General features: G+C 44.2%; 1 protein-coding gene across 2 annotated transcripts in view; it reads right to left on the bottom strand.

The window, feature by feature from the left end:
- Positions 1–24,018, bottom strand: part of SPDYA (speedy/RINGO cell cycle regulator family member A) — a 182,092-nt gene that overhangs the window by 92,238 nt on the left and 65,836 nt on the right. For both annotated transcript variants that reach the window (XM_033935976.1, XM_033935974.1), the window contains exon 4: positions 10,057–10,142. In XM_033935976.1, the coding sequence (XP_033791867.1) occupies positions 10,057–10,142 (86 nt within the window). The remainder of the gene's footprint in view (positions 1–10,056; positions 10,143–24,018) is intronic.

Below are 24,018 nucleotides of genomic sequence, written 5' to 3'. Positions count from 1 at the left end.
TTCCTCATAGGTGGCTCTCTCAATGAAGCTGACATCCTGGAAGATAGTCTGGCTGCTACCAATTAGATTTCCTACATGAGAAGCCCATAATGCATCTGGTCAACCTAATAAGCAAGCAGTCCTCTCAAAGTCTGTTAGGAAATAGTCTGGGCCATCTTCCGGTACCATTTCTTTTAGCACAGGAACTAGAGGAGTGGCTTGTAGCATAGGTGCCTTGTGGCATGGAGCTGCCTGTCCCAAAGAGCCCTGTTGCAGTTTTGCCAACTTCTGTAACATTTGTTGCTGCACTTTCTGCTGCTGTTCAAAGTGAGCTTGAATAAATTGCTGTTGTTGCCCTTCCAATAGAGTCTCCAAGCTTTGCAGAAAAAAAGATTGAGGAATCCATGCATGCATGATGGAACATTCCTAAAATTTTCTTAAAGCAATACATGCTAAGGCAGCATTCACACTGGGCTCTGTTGCATGATGTCACCCACATGTGAAAATACCTCTGCCTGCCTGTCCTCAGAGAAACTTTAGTTGCTAGTTACACATTTAAAAAGACCAGATACATTTATAACTGGCAAAATACATATAAAGATTTTATAAAGGGCACAATTTACATGTATGGAAAGAAGCATGCTCTGGGCAGTTCTACCAAGTACGTCTACCATGTTTTATAATAATGCTAATGCAAAGCAAAACACAGAAATGTCTCTATAAAATGCAATATAGGTGATTCAACATAACATTTTTTACATATTTTTTTGTGCTCATAGATAAAATTTTCAGACTCCGGGACATGCCCGCACAGATGAACATCTGAAGGGGTCACCTCTAATCATAGCACTGTGAAAATATATATGTGGTAATTTAAATCATTCATGATAGAAAAAAAAAAAGTGGCTGTGTGCGAAGAGTCACATTTGAGCGTTGCTGTACTGGTTCTTTGATATAGCTCAAGCAAAACGTGTGAGAACCCAAAACGTGTTTCTGAACCCTTTTACAGCCACTATTAAGGTAAGTTTACACTTTTTATTTTTTTCTATCATGAATGATTTAAGTTACCACATATATATATTTTCACAGTGCTATGATTAGAGGTGACCCCCTTCAGATGTTCATCTGTGCGGGCTTGTCCCGGAGTCTGAAAATTTTATCTATGAGCACAAAAAAAGATACAAAAAATGTTATGTTGAATCACCTATATTGTATTTTATAGGGCCATTTCTGTGTTTTGCTTTGCATATGCTACCTTTGGAAGCGTGCCAATCTAAGATTTATTCTTCCCGTGTTTTGGGGTTTCTTATAATAGTGCTATACATGTACCTTGGCACTTTTTGAACTGGTGTAAATACTTGTGGGTAAATCACACTTAATCGCCGACTTACTGGTTTTTGAGAAATATGGTTTGGAGGAATGCTTAGTGGTAATTTGTTCACCTTTATGACCAGCAAATTCACCTCCCCTGTGACAAATTTATCTTTATGAAGAAAGATTCCCTATTTTGAGGCATTTTTCTTGCTATAAAATTTGTTGCATGCAAACATTGTCTCAGCAAATAAAGTGAAGTTATTCACCTATAATCTTCTTTCTTGTAAATCCACACTTTATTCAGTGAGCAGTGGGTTATATCCATCTATCCACCAGGACTTTGAAGGAAGCCTCAAACTTCAAAGACTTAAATCTCTCCCCCTCTTACCTCATCACTGTCCCTGTAAGCATCAGTTGTTCTTATCCTCTACATATGTTCCTGGCTACTTTAAGACTAAGAGAGAGAGGGGAACAGGGACACTCCCCGACAAATAAGTCTATTCTGCTCATATCAACAAATGCAACAAAGAAAAATGAGAGAACAAGTCATTAAACATTAGAAACCTGAACAACAAAACAGTGCTATAAGGAGACATAGCCTGCACTGTCTGAAGGGGGCACTTGAATTAGAGACCTCCTAAAACTAAGTGCTAAACTCATTCTGATGGCACTTTTATAAGGCTGGTCAGAAAACAAAAATCCAGCTTACCAGTACATGTAAAGGCAGACAATCAGCGAATCAGCAAAGTATAGGGTGGGTTCCCGGAATAAAGTGTAGATTTACAAGAAGATAGGCAAAGGTAAGAACCTAATCTTTTGTTCTTGTACAATTCCACTTTATTCCGGCATCAGTGGTATGTAAGAGTAGTCCCAAAAATTCAGGGTGGGACTGATGAGCCCACTGCCAAAATAGAGGCACCAAAAGCCGTATCAATCCTGTAAAACTTGGTGAACGTATGCAAGAAGGACCTGGTAGTGGCCCTGCAAATCTTGTCCAAAGAAACAGCTGACGATTCTGGCCGAGGACAAAACACCTCTGGAGAATGAGCCCGTACTGCGAGAGGGGCTTCTTTCCAGCCACCAAGTAAGCCGCTGAAATGGCCATACAGATCCATCTGGAAATGGTAGCCTTAGGGTCACTACTCGGGCTGGAGGAAAGTCACGAGCGGAGTTCCGCAGGGGTCTGTACTTGGACCGCTGCTGTTCAATATATTTATTAATGACCTGGAAACGGGGACGAAATGTGAAGTTATAAAATTTGCGGACGACACTAAACTCTGTAGAAGGGTTAGAACTACGGAAGAGTGTAAGGACCTAAAAAAGGGACCTAAACAAACTGGAGGAGTGGGCGAATAAATGGCAGATGAAATTCAATATAGGGAAATGCAAGGTCATGCATATAGGGAGAAAGAACCCGATGTTCAGCTACCAAATGGGGGGATTAGTATTAGAGGGAAGTAACCTTGAAAGAGATTTGGGTGTACTGGTGGATACAACAATGAAGTTAACGGCGCAATGCGCAGCAGCCGCGAAGAAGGCAAACAGAATGCTGGGTATTATTAAAAATGGTATTACGACCAGAACAAAAGAAGTCATCCTGCAGTTGTATCGGGCAATGGTGCGCCCGCACCTGGAGTACTGTGTTCAGTATTGGTCACCGTACCTTAAGAAGGATATGGCAATACTTGAGAGGGTCCAGAGGAGAGCGACACGAATGATTAAGGGCATGGAAAACCTTTCATACACTGAAAGATTGGAGAGGCTGGAGCTCTTCTCCCTGGAAAAGCGGAGACTCAGAGGAGACATGATAGAAACCTACAAGATCATGAAGGGCATAGAGAAAGTAGAGAGAGATAGATTCTTCAAATTTACAAAACATAAAAGAACAAGAGGGCATTCGGAAAAATTGGAAGGGGATAGATTCAAAACAAATGCTAGGAAGTTTTTCTTTACTCAGCGGGTGGTGGATACCTGGAATGCGCTTCCAGAGGACGTAATAGGGCAGAGTACGATACTGGGGTTTAAGAAAGGATTGGACAATTTCCTGTTGGAAAAGGGGATAGAGGGGTATAGATAGAGGATTACTGCACAGGTCCTGGACCTGTTGGGCCGCTGCGTGAGCGGACTGCTGGGCACGATGGACCTCAGGTCTGACCCGGCAGAGGCATTGCTTATGTTCTTTGCGGGCAGGGCCAACCAGAACTAACAATTGGTCAGAAGCAAAACTTGGTGACCTCTAGGTACCACAACAAGAGTTTGCGCACGTCCAAGGGCCACAACACTCGGTCCTGCTCCCTAGATCCAGAGAAAGCAAAAGCAGGAAGCCAGATTTCCTGATCTACATGGAAAGCGGAATCCACTTTCGGAAGAAAAGAAGGAACAGTGTGCAGTATCAGACCAGAATCTGTAATATGCAGAAAAGGATCTAGGCAGGAAAGAGCCTGAAGCTCCGAAATCCTACTGGCTGCTCTGACTATGGGTGATCTCAGGCCTTTGGAAAAGTCTGCTTCTGGGGGGGTTCCCTGCTTGTCAGTAAACCCTCTGGATAGCCTGCACATCAGATCGGGGCTCAAGGACCATTCCCTTGGGATCTTACTCACCCCAAGTTTGTCTGCTAGTGGGTTGAGCTCAGGCTGCACGGGTCCGTGGAAGCGCACCCAGGATCGTAGCCAGACTGCATTCCTCTGCTAGGCGTCTGTGTGGTGTGTCTGAGGGTGGCAGAGGTACCTGGCCATGGAGGTACCTGGCCAGTGGGGCAGTCAGAAGACTTTCTAGCTATTTGAGGCAGAGGATATCCCTGTGAGCTGTTTCAGCTCTGCAATGTTTTCCAGTCAACACATGGTTCTGTAAGTACAGGCTGACAGCCTGAATCAGTGATTTTTGAGGGGTCTTAAAAAGAGGTATTTCTGCATACCCTATCCCCCACCCCTAAAATTGCCATTTTTGAGGATTCTTTTTAACTTTCCCGGGCTATTTATAGTCAGAATTGATACCTGCAGCAGCCATCTTGGATTTTTCCTAATTTGATCTTAAAGTTATTTTTTATACTTGAAAGAAAACCAGGGCAGGATGTGATGGATTTATGCCTCATTTGTGGTGGATGGCTGTTGAATGCACAGCCATGTTCCACATGCGCTGCGACCAGTAATGGGTGCGAGGCTTGCCTGGATTCACTGCCTTCAACCTCCAAAGAGGGTCTTCTAGTGTCTTCTGCCCCGACTCCCACAAAAGTAGAGTCGGGGCCCCTGTGGAGTACGCAGGTGATGCTACAGCGAAATGCAAGCAGGTCTCGGGAAATAAATCTCATAAAGCCTCCAAACAGTCCAAAACTGGTATGCAGCGGTCGGCTCCCACAGTGAAGGATGGGTTTTCCCTGGCTTTTGTTAACATGCTTTATCAGGCATACTTAGTTAAAAAGTCTCTGTATGTTTCCCTTACGCCAGCCTCCGTGCCGGTTACAGGGACCCCTGCTCCTGTGGACAAGGGTCTTTTCTCTTGACTCCCCTCAGGGGTGCTGAAAGGTAAGCCAGTAATGCCCGGGGTTGTGCCAGATACGCTTTCCATACTTCTACTTTCGCAGGGGGACACTGCGGCAGCAATAGATGTGGCAGATATGTCAGATCTACAGGATCTGGATCAGTGCGGAACCCCTGATTTGGAGGAGGATACCACTGTGTGCAGATTTTTCAAGCACACACATCTTGTGAATTTGATCTCTGAATCTCTCCAGGAATTAAAGCTGTAGTCTGAGCAGCCTGTCACTGCAGAATGTTCCCTCATGAGTGGCCAGAAGCCACAATCCACCTCTTTTCCTGATCATCCTGACCTCGTTCGGATTCTTACGACATCTGGGAGACTCCTGATAGTCCCTTGAAATGTGCTTGCGCCATGGCATACCTGTATCCCATGGCAGATGCCTTTAACAAGCGCTTTGCTTCTTCATAGGTAGATTCCTCAGTGGCACAGGTCACACTTCTCTTCCCAGTGATGGGGGTGTGGATTTTGTCCTTAAACTTCTGTTTGATTCAGCAGCCGCTGGTGTTAGGGCAGCAGCAGCCTCTTCTTTTGTGGCCCGGACTTGCCATTCCAAGCTGCACCATGATCCTGACACTGATGCTTCATGACTTAGATTTCATAATCTTGGGAGTGAATTATATGCCTGATGCCTTGTATGACATCTTGAAAGTCTTTGCTAAGCTTTCCGTTTTGGCTCGCAGGAAGCTCTGGATCCATCAGTGTTTTGGCGATTCGTCTTCTAAAGTGACCTTGAGTTAGTTGCCCTTTAAGGGACAGCTTCTGTTCTGCGGGGTATGGATGACCTTATGGACAGTCTGCAGGATTACAGGCCCCTAATTTTTGTCCCATCAGGTGCTCTCGTCCATACTCAGGCCCTTCTGTGAGCCAGAGGTCTTCATCATCTGCCAGACTGTGCTTTGGTGGTTCTCAACTTCAGCTGTCCATGGTAAGTTATCTGGTGGCTCCTGCAAAGAAGCAATTCTGAGGCCAGGCTGGTGTCTTCCCCTCCCCCCCTCACCCCCACCCGGTGCATCGGGGGCAGTTGTCAGCTTTTCTGGCAGAATGGCAGGCTATTATCTCTGACTGCTGGGTCTTGGAGGTTCTCAGAGATGGCTACAATTGGAGTTTCTCTGACCTGAGTATTTTCTGGATTCCCCGGCAGGCTGCCCAGGGAAGGCAGTTCGGTTGCAGGCCACAATCCACAGATTACTTAATATTGCGGCAATAGAACCCGTTCCAGAGTGAGACTTGGTCTCTGGGAGATACTCAATATACTTCATTGTTCCAAAGAAAGGCTCCGATTCTGGACCTCAAGGCGGTTAATGTGGCGCTAAAAGTCTTTCGCTTCCACATAGAGATGGTGTGCTCAGTGATAGCATCGGTGGCACCGGGGGAGTTTCTAACCTCCCTGGATCTGACGGAGGTGTATATTCACATTCCCATTTTTCCAGACCACCAGAAGTATCTGAGATTCTACGTCTTGGGGCAACATTTCCAGTTTGTGGCAATGCCTTTTGGGTTGGCGATGGCATCTAGGACCTTCACCAAGTTAATGGTGGTGGCGGTGGCCCATCTTCACACCCTGAGTGTCCTGGTCCACTCATATCTGGACAACTGGTTGTTCAGAACTCCCTTGGAGTCTGAGGAATGTCAGGCTGTTCAGCAGGTGGTACAGATGATCAATTTCAGGAAAAGTCATATCAAGCCGACACAGAATTTGGAATACCTAGGAGTTCAATTTCACATGGGATATAACAAAGTGTTCCTGCCTGTGTCCCATCAGGAGAAGCTCCATCAGGTTATCAGGGACCTTCTGGCCACTCCAGTCCCAACGGTATAGCAATACCTATAAGTTCTGGGGACAATGGTGACAGCGATCGATGTGGTCCCTTTGGCATGAGCCCATCTGCATCCGCTGCAGGATGCTCTGCTTTCACACTGGAATCCTCAACGGGACCAATTACATGTACCCCTGCCCTGACTTGCATGGTGGTTGCAACCCCTCTCGCTCTCCAGGGGCCTTCCCCTCCTGATCTCAGATTTGGTGATTCTGTCTATGGATGTGAATCTCAAAAGCTGGGGAGCGGTGTGTATGACAGTCCTTCTTCAGGCCCAGTGGGTTCCCTCAGAGCAGAAGTGATCGATCAATCGCCTGGAGCTTCGAGCGATTCGATTGGCTCTTCTCCACTTTGAAGGTCATCTCCGGCATTGAGCAGTCCACATATTCTGGGACTGTGCCACAGTGGTGGCTTATGTCAATTGGCAGGAGGGTGCGATGTAGAGACACCATTCTGAAACAGGATAATGCTCAGCACACTGACATTACAAGCCCTGTGAAAGAATGCTGAATTATTCCCTCTCTCCCCCTTACTTGTCACAAATTAACTCTTATCTTATTTAAGTAGTCCTTATTTGGAAAAGGACATCAGCTGACAGGCATTGAATACGTGCAGACTCAGGTATTGTCTATGTGTTAATCAGGCATTGCCTATGTGCAGAGTTGAGGGTGACACGATGTAAAAGCATGTACCTTTGTATCCACCAATCATTAGAGATGTACACGGGGGAGTTACTATGATGTCATTAGCATAGAAGTATAATAAAAGGGGTTCGGAGCTTGCCACGGCAACGCCTCCAGCCGACTCGTATCATGTGTGTGTGTGTGTGTGTGCTGTAAAATCTGAACCTTGGTCCAACCCCTGCGGCATACCACAAGGATCCCCACTATCCCCTACTCTCTTCAACCTATATACTGCCTCCCTCGGGACATACCTAGACAATCTAGGCATAACCTCCTATAGTTATGCAGATGATATTACCATTCTCTTACCTTTTGATCAACCAGAGACCGCCATGACAGATACACTACACCAAACACTAGAAGCAGTAGCGACCTGGATGAAAGATCACAAACTGAAACTTAACCCAGATAAAACTAAATTCATCCTCCTCGAAAATAACAAAATCCCAACCATAACCAATATAGAAGTCAACTCAATCAATTACCCCATTCAAACCACCCTAAAACTACTAGGAATGACCTTAGACAGATGCTGTACCATGCAACCACAAATAAACAAAACAATACAGAAATCTTTCGCAATTATGAGAAACCTAAGACAAATCCGAAAATTCTTTGAAAGAACACAATTCCAGCTCATAGTTCAATCCCTAATCCTAGGTCTATTGGATTACTGCAACATCCTTTACCTCCCCTGCCCAGCAACAATGACTAAACAACTACAAACAATCCAAAATACAGCTCTGAGACTCATCTACTCATTGAGGAAACACGACCATATTACAGATAAACTCACACTGGCTACCAATTCAAGAAAGAATACTATTTAAATTCTACTACATGCTGTTTAAATCTTTAAACGGAGACGGCCCATCCTACCTGAACAATCGCCTCATCCAAACCACCTCAACCAGAAAAACACACACCCCATTCACACACCCTCCAATCAAAGAAGTTAAACGGAAAAAACTATATGATGGCCTCCTAGCCATTCGAGCAGTGAAACTAGATAACCAAATCTCCAATCTTCTGATAACCACCCCAGACTACAAGATGTTCCGAAAAGAAATAAAAACTATACTCTTCAAGAAATCCCTGAAACAGTCTTAACATTACAAATACCTTCCATCCTCCCACCTTCTTCCTGCCTCGAGTCTCATTAGACCTTCCTCGTTTGGATCGTATTTAGCCTCAAGTACACCTGCCTTATCTTCTCCTGAGTTCCCCTTGGGTCAGAACCTAAGCAGAAGGTTCCAGCGGTGGTCCTCAAGCTTTCCAAGACCTCCAAGTCAAAGCATATATCCACTGCCACTTTGGAGCCCTTAGCCTCAGCAAGTGGTCAGGTAATGTAATGTAAAAGACAAGCACCTACAGCCTGGCTTGTAGGAAGGAAAGCTGATGCTTATAGTGATAAGACGGGGAGGAGTTTAAGTCTCTGACGTTTGAGGCTTCTTACAAAGGCCTAGATTCACTAAATATACCTTTCCTATCCGATCCGTTAGCGATGCGTGGAAGGGCGACTGATTCTCTAACAGTCTTCATGCAAAGTAACCCGATCAGAGGTACGCTCCACACTGACCCCACGAATCGCTGCCTGTATAAGCGGTCCGCACATGTGCCTGCTCTCGCATTAGTGAATCTAGCCCAAATTTTGTCAGCAAGCCGATTCTTATTTTTCAAGCAATTCTCCTTCCTGCCCATCTCTTTCCATATTCTTCAACAGGATTAATCTAAAATACCCCCCTTTCGGAAAGCTTTGCAGCCAACGCGATTACACTGGACTTTCAGAGTGTGTTCAGTGAGCAGAGAGACCTGGCATAAGGTAAATGAACCACATAAAGTGAGAAAACTGTCTGTGCCACTCTGCATAAGGGAGACTGACCTCTCCCAGCAAAGAAAATGCAACTGCTAGGTGGAAAGTCAGGGGCCAGGAACAGCAAGCTGAATATCACAGCAGACACTTGTGTAACAGTTTCACATAACTATCCCGCAGGTTTAAAGCAGGGCTGCACTATGGTGTGTCCGAACACGCCGTAAGTGCAGCCCTGCTTTAAACCCGCGGGTTAAAACCATGGGCTCGAAGGAGGGCAGAGAGACAGGCAAGGTGGCAGACAGCAGGAAAGGACGTGAGCGACTGGTCCTCAGCAGTTGCTTCTTCTTGATCGGTCAGCCCAGTCGGTGTTCCTGAATTTTGTTTAGTGAATTGAGGCCCTTCCTACTTTGCATGCCGTTTCCCCTCATTTGCATACACGAATCAGATCAGGTGCGGGAGGTAGGTTAGTGAATCGGGTCGGGGTCGCAAAGTGGTCAGGAAACGATCGGTGGGCTTAGTGAATCTAGCTCAAAGTCCTGGCGGGTAGATGGAAATAACCCATTGGTCCCCTAATAAAGTGGGGTTGTGCAAGAATATCTTTTTCCCCCAACTACAAATTTGCTGTATGTGCTGCAAAAGTAAAACATGAAGAAGGCATGCTTGGATGGCGACAGCATAAGATCACTCAGAAAATCACTTTCCTCAAGACTTTAAAACATTTCAGAAACAGGAAATTATACTTTTTCAGTATGATTTGTCCTTCATAACAATACAGAAAATTTATTGCTGCTTTCTCTTATTTTTTTTCTGTTTTACACATTAAGTAAATTTTCAACATGTCAGCAAAAACTACCAATCATACACATGGGATGTTTCCAATAACAGAATAAAAGCTTAATTAAAGTATACTTACAGTGCAACAAAGAAATTAATTCTGGTGTGTTCACTTACACTGAATCCCGCTCTTTTGAAGTAAACAAATGTCATAGCCAAAAGATACTGTTAAAGAAGGGGTTAATGTAAATATTTACTGTGATATCAGAACTGGCATTTTACATTCTATGGAGCAGATTTTCAGTAAGATTTAGCTATCTAATAGGGAGTTATACAATCAGATCCCATGATAAAACCTGCCCGTTTATAGTAGCTAAATTTACATATTGTACAAAAAAATTAGCAACCCCAAAGCCATTTCTGAAATCAAGAAGATTTAGCTACCTAGTACCAATTTTCAGCACTAACAACTAAGGGCTCCTTTTACGAAGGTGCGCTAGGGTTTTTAGCGCACGCACAAAAATTACTGTGCGCTAGCCGAAAATCTACCACCTCCTAAAAAGGAGACGGTAGTGGCTAGTGCGCTTGGGAATTTAACGCGCACTATTGCGCGTTAAGGCCCTAGCGCACCTTTGTAAAAGGAGCCCTAAATTTAGCCACCTACCACCAAGTGGCAGCATCATATCTCAGTGACTAAGGGCTCCTTTAACAAAGCCACGCTAGGGCCATAACGTGCGGAATAGCGCGCGATAGATTGCCGCACGCGCTAGCCGCTACCACCTCCTTTTGAGCAGGCAGTAAATTTCTGGCTAGCACACACTAATCCGGTGCTTGCGATAATACCGCTAACGCAGCTTTGTAAAAGAACCCCTAAGTTATACAGAGTAGGGCATTATGTGCTGAAAAAATTTTAAATATGTAAAAAAAAATAAATCAAAATTATGCAAGACTAAACACTTATCTATTTATGAATGTGAAGGAAGATACTTGTTCCCCCTTAACACTCACAGAGAGTGATTTTAAATCCTGCAATACAGAACAGAAAGGGCGTGGCTTAGTCGGTAGAACCAGCTAAAAACTATGAGCACAGGCAGACCAAGAACTGTCCTCCAGCATATGCCTTCACTACAGATATACAAGCAGCAAAAGCTTAATGCAGGTAGGTCAAGTTTTATCTTGCGAACTTGTGAAATCCTAATTATGAGGCCAGGTAAAGTGCATCGCCACTTTAAAAACTTTAGAAAGTTCGTGACCGACCACACTGTGCATGCGCGAGTGCCTTCTTGTCCAACATAAGTGCCTGGCTCATCAGTTCATTAAGTCAGCAAAGAAGCCAACCAGGGGAGGCGAGTGGGTTGTGAGAATATCTGCCTGCTGTCCCTGGATAACACTTGTTATGGTAAGTAACTGTGCTTTATCCCAGGACAAGCAAGCAGCATATACTTACATATGGGTGACCTCCAAGCTAACCAGAATGGCATGGTGGGAATGTAGGCCTTTTAGGAAAATAAATTTTGTAATACAGTTTGGCCAAAATGCCCATCCCATCTCGAAAAAGATTCCAGAAAGTAATGTGAGGTGAAGGTATGAACCAAGGACCAGGTAGCAGCTTTGCAGATTTCATCAATAGGAGTACAGCGAAGAAAAGCTACAGAAGCTGCCATAGCTCATACTTTATGGGCTGTGACCCAACTCTCCAGTTACAGCCCAGCCTAAGCATAACAGAACGATATGCAGGAAGCCAACCAGTTGGAAATCATTCTCTTCAAAACTGGATGCCCCAGCTTATTAGGATCATAAGAATAGCCTTACTGGGTCAGACCAATAGTCCATCAAGCCCAGTAGCCCGTTCTCACAGTGGCCTATCCAGGTCACTAGTACCTGGCCAAAAACCAAGGAGTAGCAATATTCCATGCTACCAATCCAGGGCAAGCAGTGGCTTCCCCGTGTCTTTCTCAATAACAGACTATGGACTTTTCCTCCAGGAACTTGTCCAAACCTTTCTTAAAACCAGCTACTCTATCTGCTCTTACCACATCCTCTGGCAACACGTTCCAGAGCTTAAATATTTTCTGAGTGAAAAAACATTTCCTCCTATTGGTTTTAAAATTATTTCCCTGTAACTTCATCGAGTGTCCCCTAGTCTTTGTAATTTCTGACGGAATGAAAAATTGATCCACTTGTACCTGTTCTACTCCACTCAGGATTTTTTAGACACTAAGGGGTAAATTCTCTATTAGTACGTCTAACATAGGCGTGCTTTAGACGTCCGGGAAACGCAAGTGTCAATCAAACGGTACTTAGGCGTGCGGTAGACGCCCCTACAACCTCTTCGCGCAAAATAGACACAGGTTTCTGAAACGTCATTAAGATGTCTCCAATGGACCCGTGATAGACGTGGGTACGTTTTTGTTTTTTTTTAATTATACTTTATTTATACTCTTTATTATCACTCATTCAGCATTGTAAGTATAGGATGATGAAAAAGATAACTAAAACACAGTATACCATTTTGTAAACTATATATTAGTTGATCTAGCAATATCAGTGAGGTAGGGAATGGCAGACAGAGAACACTGCTGTGTTGTATCTTTTTCCTCTAAGATATCAGAATTGTACAGTTTACCATTAATACAAGGAAAAAAAATATGTTATGTTTCAAAGGAGAACTAGAAGATGAAACGTACCGAGTGGGTGTTGAACTTACATTATCAGTATGGAAGGTGGGAACCGGTAGATGTATGCTACACAGAAAGCTGTACAGAAATGTCATACTCACCTCCTATTAGAAGTGGAAAGGATAGGACTTTGAACACCATATAAACTTCGTTTAAGTTCTACAAAGACTGGCAGGAAAGGCACCCTAAGTCATCCAATAAGCTTTCTCTCGATTTCCCAGAGACATTATTTCAGAGAGGATAGTTTAGAAGTGATATCTTGCTCGAAAGAACACTCTCCTGGTCTTAAAACATTGCAACAATCAGCTCATTCTTCAGAACAAAGGTAAATCCCATAACTTACACTGGCCCAACTTAGAAACAGAATCAAAACACAGATTAGACTTTAATGTGGCTTATAGTTCACAGGAAGAGGAAGTAGCAAGCAGCACAATGCTGATCTCATTGTGACATCATCAAGGTGCACCTGGAAGGTAGATATGCCACAAGTAAAAGACAAGCCGGGAGTTGAACTCACAACCTACAGATGATCGATATAGTGCTTTTACTCACTGATCTACACCTGTGTCGCTGGTTCCCCTGTCATAGCATACCTTAGTGATGTGCTAAAGTATACTCTACTTAGCTATCATATCACAGTCAGTTGAGGCAAAAGACTGGTAGCTCAATGGTGTAAAGCACCGTTGTCACGGATGCAACACCGATATTCTTAAGTATGGTTCAATAAATGTAATACAGAGTCAAAATTATGCTGTTTATTTTATCAAACCCAAGCTCAACTTTGTAATGTATTGTGTATAGTCTCGCTAATGTGTTTGTGATGAAAATGAGATGCGATAGGTGTATATCCTATATAATAAAACCCTAGCCGCGCATGCGCACATACCTGCGTGCTTCTGTGATCTCTGCTCTGTGATCAGTAGGTCTGTGGCCAGCAGGAGTGCAGATGCAGCAGCCAGGCGACTCCCCCCTCCCGCCCTCACTCACCACCAAAACCACCACCGCCAAAGCCTCCTCCTTCTGCCCAGCCGGGAGGAGGGCTCCGAGTCGCTGAAGACTGTCCCAGATCAGCTTACAAGGTCCCTAAAAAATGAACCTTTTCATCTGAGGCGCGAGGCTGCGGTGATCTCCCTCCCCCGGCTCACTAAGGTTTCGTCTTAAGAAATTCAAATGCGTTGTTGAAAATGCAAGTGACTGTTCTCTGTCATCCTAGACATCCCTGCAATACCCCAACAACACACTCCTGCAGCATAAACCCCTCATGTTATAATCAAGTAAAAGACAAGCCGGGAGTTGAACTCACAACCTATGGATGATTGGTACAGCGCGTTTTACTCACTGAGCTACTGAGCTACTTAACTCTAGCCCTAACCCTAACCATAAAATAGCGTCTGACGTCATAGAAGCCGTTAGAATTTTGAAATCGTTTTGGATGTTCATTGGGTGTTCTCAGATCAAATACACCTGTAGATACTTGCAATGATTACCCCTTGTCAAAGCTTGTACGTAAAGCCATTTCTGGAGACTCCCATTCCCAAATCCCCAACATAGCTCAGTGCTTAAAAGCACTGCATGTATCTTCCAAAGGTCAGGGGTTCAAGTCCTGACTAAGGTTACTAAAGACATAATATTATTTTTTTTTTCCACCCACCCAAACATGCATAGCTAAGCTAAACTATGTGAACCTCACATCCCAATCTTCATTTATTTAATTTATAACTTGTCATTGTGTTTGGGGGAGGTGAAGTTTCATTAGGTTTACATGGTAAGCTTCTAAGCGTTCTGCTATACTTTTTTGTATAACAGCGATATCGGCGTGGTTTAGGATGTAATCAACAGTGTTGATGTAGCGTGGATCGGCCACTGCAAGCACGCCCAAACGGCACAAAAACGTCATCGCCTTGTTTTGCGTTGTGACGTCATAGAATCGCCTGTTCTTCATACGCAGTTATTTCTCATAAAATAGCTGCCAGGAGACAGCCCAACTTCAGCACTGCTGACAGTAAACTCCTGGCAAGGCTGTTTTTGGTGCGCGAGCACCATTATTTTGTGATGCCGGGACATCGCAGGACATACCTGCAATATAGAGAGTCCTGGACCCGCCTGACCCGGCGGTACAATCGAAGAGCCTCATGTCCCAGGGAAGTAAGTATTCCAAGTCAGGCCCTCACAAATAATCATGTCAAATGTAATGATGATGGAAACCTGTCTCAATCAAATTGTCATGTTTTTGTGGGTAAATCTTGATTCCTTTTAAAAACTACAATTGTGCATAATAAATCTTTTACATTGAATACTGAAATTAAAGCACATCCCAAAGGAGCAGTAGTAGGATTTCAAATGACAAATTCAGCTCCTAGAAGGCATCTATTCCATTCACAACATGCACACAACTAATTTTTGGGTCACGAGCTTCGCATTTGTAATAGAAACATCTTGAAATCAACTTTGCCAAAGGAAAACAAATATATTAAAATGCTGCTATGTCATTTCAAATACCTTCACCTTTCCTGTATCAATCTGCTGGTCTAGGGAGATAGTGGTATGACGTTTAAAGTGACAGCGTCAGTACCCTGACGTCAGGGGTTTCAAGCCACGCTGCTCCTTCTGACCAAACTATTTTAATGCCCCTGCTGCATGATTGAAGCTCACCAGGACATGCTGTAATGTGGGGCAGTGCTGATAGGCTACAGCCTCAGCACCCTGGGGTTGTGAGTTCAATCCCACACTCCTCCTTGTGATGCTGGCCATGTCACCTCACACCCCCCCCCCCCCCACTGTCCCAGGTACAGTAGAGAGATAGTGATGCCTCCAGCACAGAAAGGGGAAAATGCTGGAGTACGTGAATACATTCATGTAAAACATGTGGCAGAAGGGGGTGGAGGCAGGCAGCAAAGCGGATAGGGGCTCTTGGAGGGCAGCATACTCCATTTTTATGTGCTTATAGAGGTCAATACTTAAGTAAACATGTTATGCCACAGTGCTAGATGGCACTCATCATATCCCTCCCTCTCTGTTCTTTCTCTCTCTCTCTCTATTATCCAGGTTGAGGATCTCAGGAAACGGGGTCGGCTGCTGAGGCGCCAGGAGCGGGCCTTCCTTGAGGGGGTGAGGGAGGAATTGCGCGCTGAAGCCGGTGAGTAATGAGTCCAGCGTGTGTTTCTTTGTGATCAGCCTACCAGAATAAATAGATGAAAATGCTTGAGTAGCTGTAAACCATTCTTAATCATAAAATCTGCAGTAAAGCTGCTATTGTGATATCATGTCACAATGGCTTTATGGTGTTCTACTACTGAACGATTACTTCTGCTCAGTCTTTACCTGCGAGGCACCTGGACACGGGCCACAGCTGGAAGCAAAGCCAAGCAAGGAAGACCCATTTCAGAATCTTGGGTTCTCACCAGCTGATGTTTACAGCGAACTGTCAAGACTCAAGGTAAGCAAAGCCATGGGACCAGACAAATTGCACCCACGAGTTTTCAGGGAGCTGTGCGATGTCCTGGCGGAACCATTAACCATGCTCTTCAATCTCTCCCTAAGTACAGGGAGAGTCCCCCTGGACTGGAAAACAGCTAACGTCGTTCCTCTGCACAAAAAGGGTTGCAGAGCGGAGGCTGCAAATTACAGACCAGTGAGTCTCACATCAATAGTGTGTAAACTCATGGAAACTCTACTTAAATGTAAATTAGACACGATTTTGGATGAGGGGAATCTAAGGGATCCTAGTCAACATGGATTCACTAAGGGTAGATCATGCCAATCCAATCTTATCAGCTTCTTTGATTGGGTAACAGGAAAGCTGGACTCGGGAGAGTCTCTGGACATAGTGTACTTAGACTTCAGTAAAGCTTTCGACAGCGTCCCACACCGTAGACTATTAAACAAGATGAAATCGATGGGGTTAGGCGAGACACTAATTGCATGGGTCAAAGATTGGCTGAGTGGAAGACGTCAGAGGGTGATGGTCAACGGCACCCTCTCTGAGACATCGGAGGTGACCAGCGGAGTGCCACAGGGCTCGGTCCTGGGTCCACTCCTTTTTAACATATTCATAAGAGACTTGATCCAAGGGCTTCAGGGTAAAGTAACTCTATTCGCTGATGACGCTAAACTATGTAATATAGTAAGTGAAAGCAATCTGCAGGATAGTATGACGCAGGATCTGCTTAAGTTGGAAAACTGGTCCTCGACATGGCAGCTGGGCTTCAACGCTAAGAAATGTAAGGTTATGCATCTCGGTAGCAGAAATCCATGCAAACCTTACACCTTAAATGGAGAAACACTAGCTAGGACTTCAGAAGAAAGAGACTTGGGAATAATCATCAGTGCAGACATGAAGGCCGCCAAACAAGTAGAGAAGGCCTCATCCAAAGCAAGGCAACTTATGGGATGTATCAATAGAAGCTTCGTTAGCCGCAAATCTGAAGTCATAATGCCACTGTACAGAACCATGGTGAGACCTCATCTGGAATACTGTGTGCAATTCTGGAGGCCACATTACCGTAAAGACGTGCTTAGAGTTGAGTCGGTTCAGCGGATGGCCACTAGGATGATCTCGGGGCTCAAGGGTCTCTCGTACGAAGAAAGACTAAACAAATTGCAGCTCTACACTCTAGAGGAGCGCAGGGAGAGGGGGGACATGATTGAGACATTTAAATACATCACGGGACGTGTCGAGGTGGAAGAAGACATCTTCTTTCTCAGGGGATCCTCGGTCACAAGGGGACATCCATTCAAACTCAGAGGAGGGAAATTCGATAGTGACATAAGGAAGTATTTCTTCACAGAAAGGGTTGTAGATCACTGGAACAAGCTTCCAGAGCAGGTGATCAAGGCCACCAGCGTTATTGACTTTAAGAATAAATGGGATGCCCTAGTAGGATCCTTACGAGGGTCGAGTTAAGGAACTAGGTCATTAGTACTCAGACTTAATGGGGTGGGTCAGTAGAGTGGGCAGACTTGATGGGCTATAGCCCTTTTCTGCCGTCATCTTTCTATGTTTCTATGTTACTTGCCTCACTTACTTATGCTACATTTTGATGTTTACAGTGGAGTAGGTGCTTTGCATCCTGTTATTAGCATTTGAAGAAAATAACGTAGTAAAGAATGTAATGTTCAAAAGTGTTGTGGACATATCTGACTGGATCCTGTTTCCCTCTTGTCAAGCAGCAGCGCAGGCACTCCCTCAGGAGGCACCGCAGGTGATGGAGGGAGCCCCACCCTGGTCCTCGGCGGAGGAGGAGGAAGAGGAGGAGAGGGAAGAAGGGGAGGAAGAAGAGGAGGAGGGGGATTATTCTCCCTGGGAGCCCTCACAACCACCCCCACCGCCTGCCCCACCACTGCCTGCCCCACCACTGCCCCCTGGACCTCCACCGCCTGCCCCACCACTGTCCCCTGGACCCCCACCGCCTGCCCCACCATTACCTCCAGGACCCCCACCACCATCCCCTGTTGGACCTTCCCCTTCCCCCACCCATAGCCCTTCCCATCACTCTCCTGCCCTTCCTGTTCCTGATCCCATCCCACCCCCTTTCCTTTCTGTTCCCCCCCAGGAGCAGCCCGACCAGCCTCAGGAGGGGGCGGGCAGGGAGATGGAGGCCTACTCTGCCATCTTGGAGGAGGTGCAGGTATTGAGAGGGTGTGTGGAGAGGATGGAACATGCCCTCTTGCGGCTGGTAGCCGAAAGAGGGCATGGTGCCAGCAGCCATACACCCTCTCAATGACTGCACCGCTTCCGCCCCCTCGCCTGAGGTAGCTCAAGCTGCTCTTGGGGGGCACCCACCCTCTTTCCCTGCGTTATATGTTATATATGTAAATAGTTTTTTAAAAAGAAGTTTATGTTTTTAAAAGTTTTATATTTTAATAAAAAAATTGTTTATAGTTTAAACATGCCTGTGTGGTTTTAACCTTGTAGCATCATCAGTTTAGTGGACAGAGTCCAAGGTAGATAGGGGTTCAGGAGGGACTGCTGAATGGGCCCTTTTCAATATAACAACAAGGTGACATATAGAAAGTTTGACAATCTTTATTGGGGTCTGTCATTCATTCTATTACCTGCTAGCCACTCTGATGTCAAATCATTGCAGAATCTAGGAAAAAAGCAAGTGAATGCAAGGGTATATGCAACTGTAGGTAGATGACGACATCTCAGCTATGATGTGCAAAGTAAGCCAGTCCCTGTTCCAAAGTAAATGGCTACATAAGGAAGAGAATATAAGTCACTGTGGTAGATTTGTTGTTAAGGAATAGGGTTACTGCTAGTAAGAGTTGGCTCCACACCAGGAGAATCCAAATGAGACATGTGGGTTTTTCTTCCTTTCACGGAAGGTGATGGAAGTAAAGGCCAGATACCTCAATCTATCCTCCTGGTTCTTGAGCTGCACTATTTTAGTTAAGCAGGTGTGGAAACCACAAAGATGCTCACAGCTGCACTGCTCTCAGTAATACAAAACTCCATCTGACAATACTGCAGTTGCCTGTCTAAGACACCTGAAAACAGAAAAGAGGAGAAGCTGGTTTACACAAGGTTCACAAACAGGGGGTTCAACCCCCAAGGTCCATATCTGTCCTCCCTTCCTGGAAGCAATGTGTTAACCTCATTTATGTTGAGCTGCTTAGATGTCACCGTGGTATAGTTGTTAAAGCAATAGCCTTAACTCGCTGATGGTGTGGGTTAATATCACCTGTAATCCTCCACTGCTACTGTTTAGACCTCATGTGAGGGAATAGACTAACTGAAAACAAAAAGTTTGTGTGCATATAACAGCAGGAATGCGTGCCATGGTGTTCTATGAGGCCAACATTATCAATTTACTATTGTTCCTGAAAGTCATCAAGGATACCTGTGTGAAGAGAAAAATAGAAGTGTGAAACATTTATTTCACTCATCAGAAGAGTGACTCAAGTGAAGAATAGTAGAGTAAGCAAATAAAGGTTACCATATATCATTCTCACCTACAACTGTTTGGCTAGATGCAAGCTGGTGTGCTGAGCTGCTTGTCTGGTCTCTCTCTGGCAAACACATAGGTGATGAGCAGAGTTAACCTGAAATGAAGAATAGAAACTGTTAACAAAGACCTATGTCTCCAAAATTAAACACTGAAGTTGTGGCAGAACACACACCTAGAAGTAACAGAGGTGCTAACATACCTTTAGACTCCTTATTAAAAATGGCAGCCATTAGGCACTCATTAGGAGTTTTCCACCTGAACCATGTACACTGATTGGATGTCCACTGTCCAGTGTTTCCCCCCCCAACACACCCAACCTATTCTTATCAATGAGTTAGTACACAGAACCATTCCTCACCTGATTTTAACTTGCCTGTAATTTGATTCTACAAAGAATTAACTTTAGCTCTATGAGTAAACCCTCTCAGATGTATGAACACATCCATTTTACTTACATATCCATATTTCTACCAGCAAAATTTCTACCAGCATGGTCTTTATCAGTCTTCTCAGTCATTTTTGTCAGCCCTGTGGAATGAAGAGTAAGAGATATCAGAAATAAAATAACTATTATAAACAATAGCACACAATGAAAGCCCATAAAGAGAAGTCAGTTTTTGCTGGTTGGTTTCTTTAGTTCTATCATAAGGACACCTAAGTAGCTTACAAAATATCATTCTCACCTGGACTTACTATCTGAGCTGCTTCTAGAAAAGATAAAACAACATATTAGAATGACATGTAGCTTGTTAATGGCTCTGTGGAATAGAGAGAAATGGGAGGCAGAGATAGGAAAAAAAATGTAAAAGACTAAGACAGAGTAAAGTCTCAAACATCTGCATAAGCAATAGGACAGAATAGAAAGGAAACACTGCTCACCTGGACCTTCTTATACCCATGCACCCCTATGTAGCGTCTGACGTCAGTAGGGCGGGAAAACTTTTTCAATGCCTATTGGGCGCCGTTCGGGTGCGGTTCCTTGGCCCGCTTCCTAACCACGCCCATCACACCTCATTGGCTGTCCTATTGGGGTGTGTTTGAACGTGTTCTACAAGTAGCCTGAAAAGATGTCTTCACCTTACAACATGGCTCCAAAACAGAAATCGAATTTCTTGCATGGAGAGTTGCAGATATGGAAAATGGAGGTGGGGCAGACCATGACATTATGAAAGCAGGGAGAGTGGTGGGTGTGGGCATCTGTGTGTAACCTGACCTGGCCCCTTCTTTTCCCTAACAATTGATTCCCCTCCACACTTAACACAAAACCTAAAGTCCTCAACAATCCCTCACACCAACACCCAGAAAAATCCATAAACTAAAGAAATACAGATAATGGGGGTGGGGAGGAGTGTCAAAGGCAGAAGGGAGTATAAAGGAGAACAGGCAAGTCATAGCACAAAGTTTCATCATTGAGGAAACGGAACACCACAAACACCAACTCACATGAGGGGGTCTTACATAGGAAAATGGCTGTGCCAAAGCTTTCTATATACTAAAGCACGCCTAATTAGCGTCTGACGTCATAGGAACCGTTAGGATTCAAATCTAATTGGATGTGCATTGGATGTCGTTTTGCAATATACAGCTGTAGTGACATTGTAGTCATTTCCTTCACATCTCTAAGCTTTGATACGAAGCTCTATGTTCTAAACAAAGTTACCTCTATAGCTCTATGCCTTAAGGCATTGCTTTTCATCTTCCATACATCAGGGGGTTCAAGTCTTGAGTAAGGATAGCAAATAGGTTATATTCATTTCTCAGCCAGGACACCTGGTAACTCTTTAGCCTTGCCTTTACATATCAATATTTTGCTTCAGCTTTTATTATGTGCAGCCCATTGTCTAATATTTAATGCAACCTGTTCTCTCTCATGCTGAACACCCTCCCCCAATAAACAATAATATACAACTGCAGTGTTTTGTCTCACCAAACTGCTATAAGCACAAGAAAGCATTTGTAGCTCAACACGGTAATGCTCCTGTTCTGAGCTCTGACCTCTGAAACTCCCCGGTTTGACTCCCACCTTTGCTCATTTTAATAAGGTCCTAGTTTTTTCCTATTAGCTCTTATAACAGGGTCTACATGGTGGACTTTGCCATTTGTAAGGTGCACATTTCCCTTTCCAGGCAAACCTATTTTCAACTTACCATGGCTCGGACATCCTAAGCAGTGATGAGAGGAAACCTTTCCTCTGACAGCAAGATGACATTTGTGGATCGCCTGGTTAATGTGCTCTTCACCATTTCAGAAATGTATACTTTACCATGATAAAAACTAACAAAGTATGCCATGTTTAAAAGGAGAAATATAAGATGAGTTGAACTCAAATTCTTAGCATGGAAGGGGAAAAGTTTATTTTTCTGCTACACAGCAAAGTTGTACAGTAATGTTATATTCAACTTCTATAAGAAGTGGAAAGCATCATCAAAGTGCACCTGGAAGGTAGATATGCCACAAGTAAAATACAGGCTGGGATTTGAACCCTCAAAGCCCGGAAGATTGGTAGAGAGTGCCTTTCCTCACTGAGCTACAGCAACTTTTGCTCCAATGTCTCTGGCTCCCTTGTCATATCATATCTTAGTGAAGTGCTAAGGGAAAAGGAGTTTAGCTATAATGTCATAGTAGGCTGAGACAAAAGAGTGATAGCTCAATGGTTAAAAGTGCTGCTTTCACTGAGCCCCAAATCCATATTCCCAAGTGTGCTTGAATGCATGTGAGGTAAAGCTCCATTTTTCTCACACGCTAATCTTCATTCTAAGCACTGTACTAATGCATATATGACTGTAAGTAATCTGTTCCGTTTAGGCGTCATACCGGAAAAGTGGTGTTTTTTTTGCTCTTACCGATCAGCGTCATTTGTGCTGCAATTCTTTAATACATAGTTGATATTTGTTTTCTACTTGAAAACCTTCCAAATCTTTAGGCATTCCTTTGCTTAAACTTATTTGAGTTCATCCTGATATGATAGCTAATGAGCATAGACAGCTCAGTCAAGTATGATATGAACGGGTGGTGAGATGGACCTTAGTAGAAGCAGCTGTAGCTCTGTGTGTTAGGCGCCAGCCTGTGCTCCTAACATCCAGAGGTTGTGAGTTCTACACCCAGCACATCTTTTAATTGTGGCATACTACTTTGAAGGTGCAGATTGATGAGGTCACAATGAGGTCAGTTTTGTGCAACTGAAGACCTCCATTTTGCAATGAGGGAAGCTTGAATGTTAAGGTGTGTAACTGTTTATTCTCTTTTTAAGTGCTGATAATGTCTGCTGTTTTTTCTTTGCTTTCAAAAGAGAGCCGATTGCAGTGCTGTTTGTTGAGAAAAAAAAGGGGGTTGTAAAAGCCATGTGTAAATTATATTATTGTTTGGGCAGAAATGTGGTTTGTTATCCATGCAATATAATGTGTTCCATTGTTATGGTGTCATTATATTTATTAGGACAGAGAAAAGATGAAAATTACCTATTCAAACTCACTATTGGAATTATTGATGAAAAAACACAGCGGACGTCTGCCTCGCGTCTAACAAAGCCGCAATTACGATAGTTGAAACGGCATTGAAATCCAAGTTAGACCAGGGTTTCTTACGTCTACATAATACACGATATTTAGACGCAGTTGCTCGCTCAGGTAGCGCTCATCTAGCGTCCCCATTTGGCACGCCCACGGAACGCCCACGTCCAGAGCTGGAGACGGGACTATGCTTTCTATAGACGTCAGTTCGTCAACTACGTCTTAGGGACGTCTATGTGTCGTTTATTTCCCAATTAACATTAATTAAGACCCTTAACTCCGTAATTATTCACTTACATCGGACGCCTAAAGCACGCCTAAAATAAACGCAGTAATAGAGAATTTACCCCTAATTGCATGGGTTAATGATTGGCTGAGTGGTAGACTTCAGAGGGTGGTAGTCAACGGCACCCTTTCTGAGACATCGGATGTGACCAGCGGAGTGCCACAGGGCTCAGTCCTGGGTCCATTCCTTTTTAACATATTCATAAGGGACTTGTCCCGAGGGCTTCAGGGTAAAGTAACACTATTCGCCGATGACGCCAAAATATGTAATATAGTAAGTGAAAGCAATCGGCAGGATAGTATGACGCAGGATCTGCTTACGTTGGAAAACTGGTCCTCGACATGGCAGCTGGGCTTCAACGCTAAGAAATGTAAGGTCATGCATCTCGGCAGCGGAAATCCATGCAAAACTTACACCTTAAATGGAGAAACACTAGCTACGACTTCAGAAGAACGAGACTTGGGAGTAATCATCAGTGCAGACTTGAAGGCTGCCAAACAAGTAGAGAAGGCCTCATCCAAGGCAAGGCAAATGATGGGATGTATCAGTAGAAGCTTCATCAGCCGCAAACCTGAAGTCATAATGCCACTATACAGAACCATGGTGAGAATACTGGAATACTGTGTGCAATTCTGGAGGCCACATTACCATAAAGACGTGCTTAGAGTTGAGTCGGTT

Source organism: Geotrypetes seraphini, chromosome 3 (assembly GCF_902459505.1).
Source record: "Geotrypetes seraphini chromosome 3, aGeoSer1.1, whole genome shotgun sequence".
NCBI classification, from domain to species: Eukaryota; Metazoa; Chordata; class Amphibia; order Gymnophiona; family Dermophiidae; genus Geotrypetes; species Geotrypetes seraphini.
Note: the sequence above shows the minus strand (reverse complement) of the source record. Positions and strands in the feature narration are given on the sequence as shown.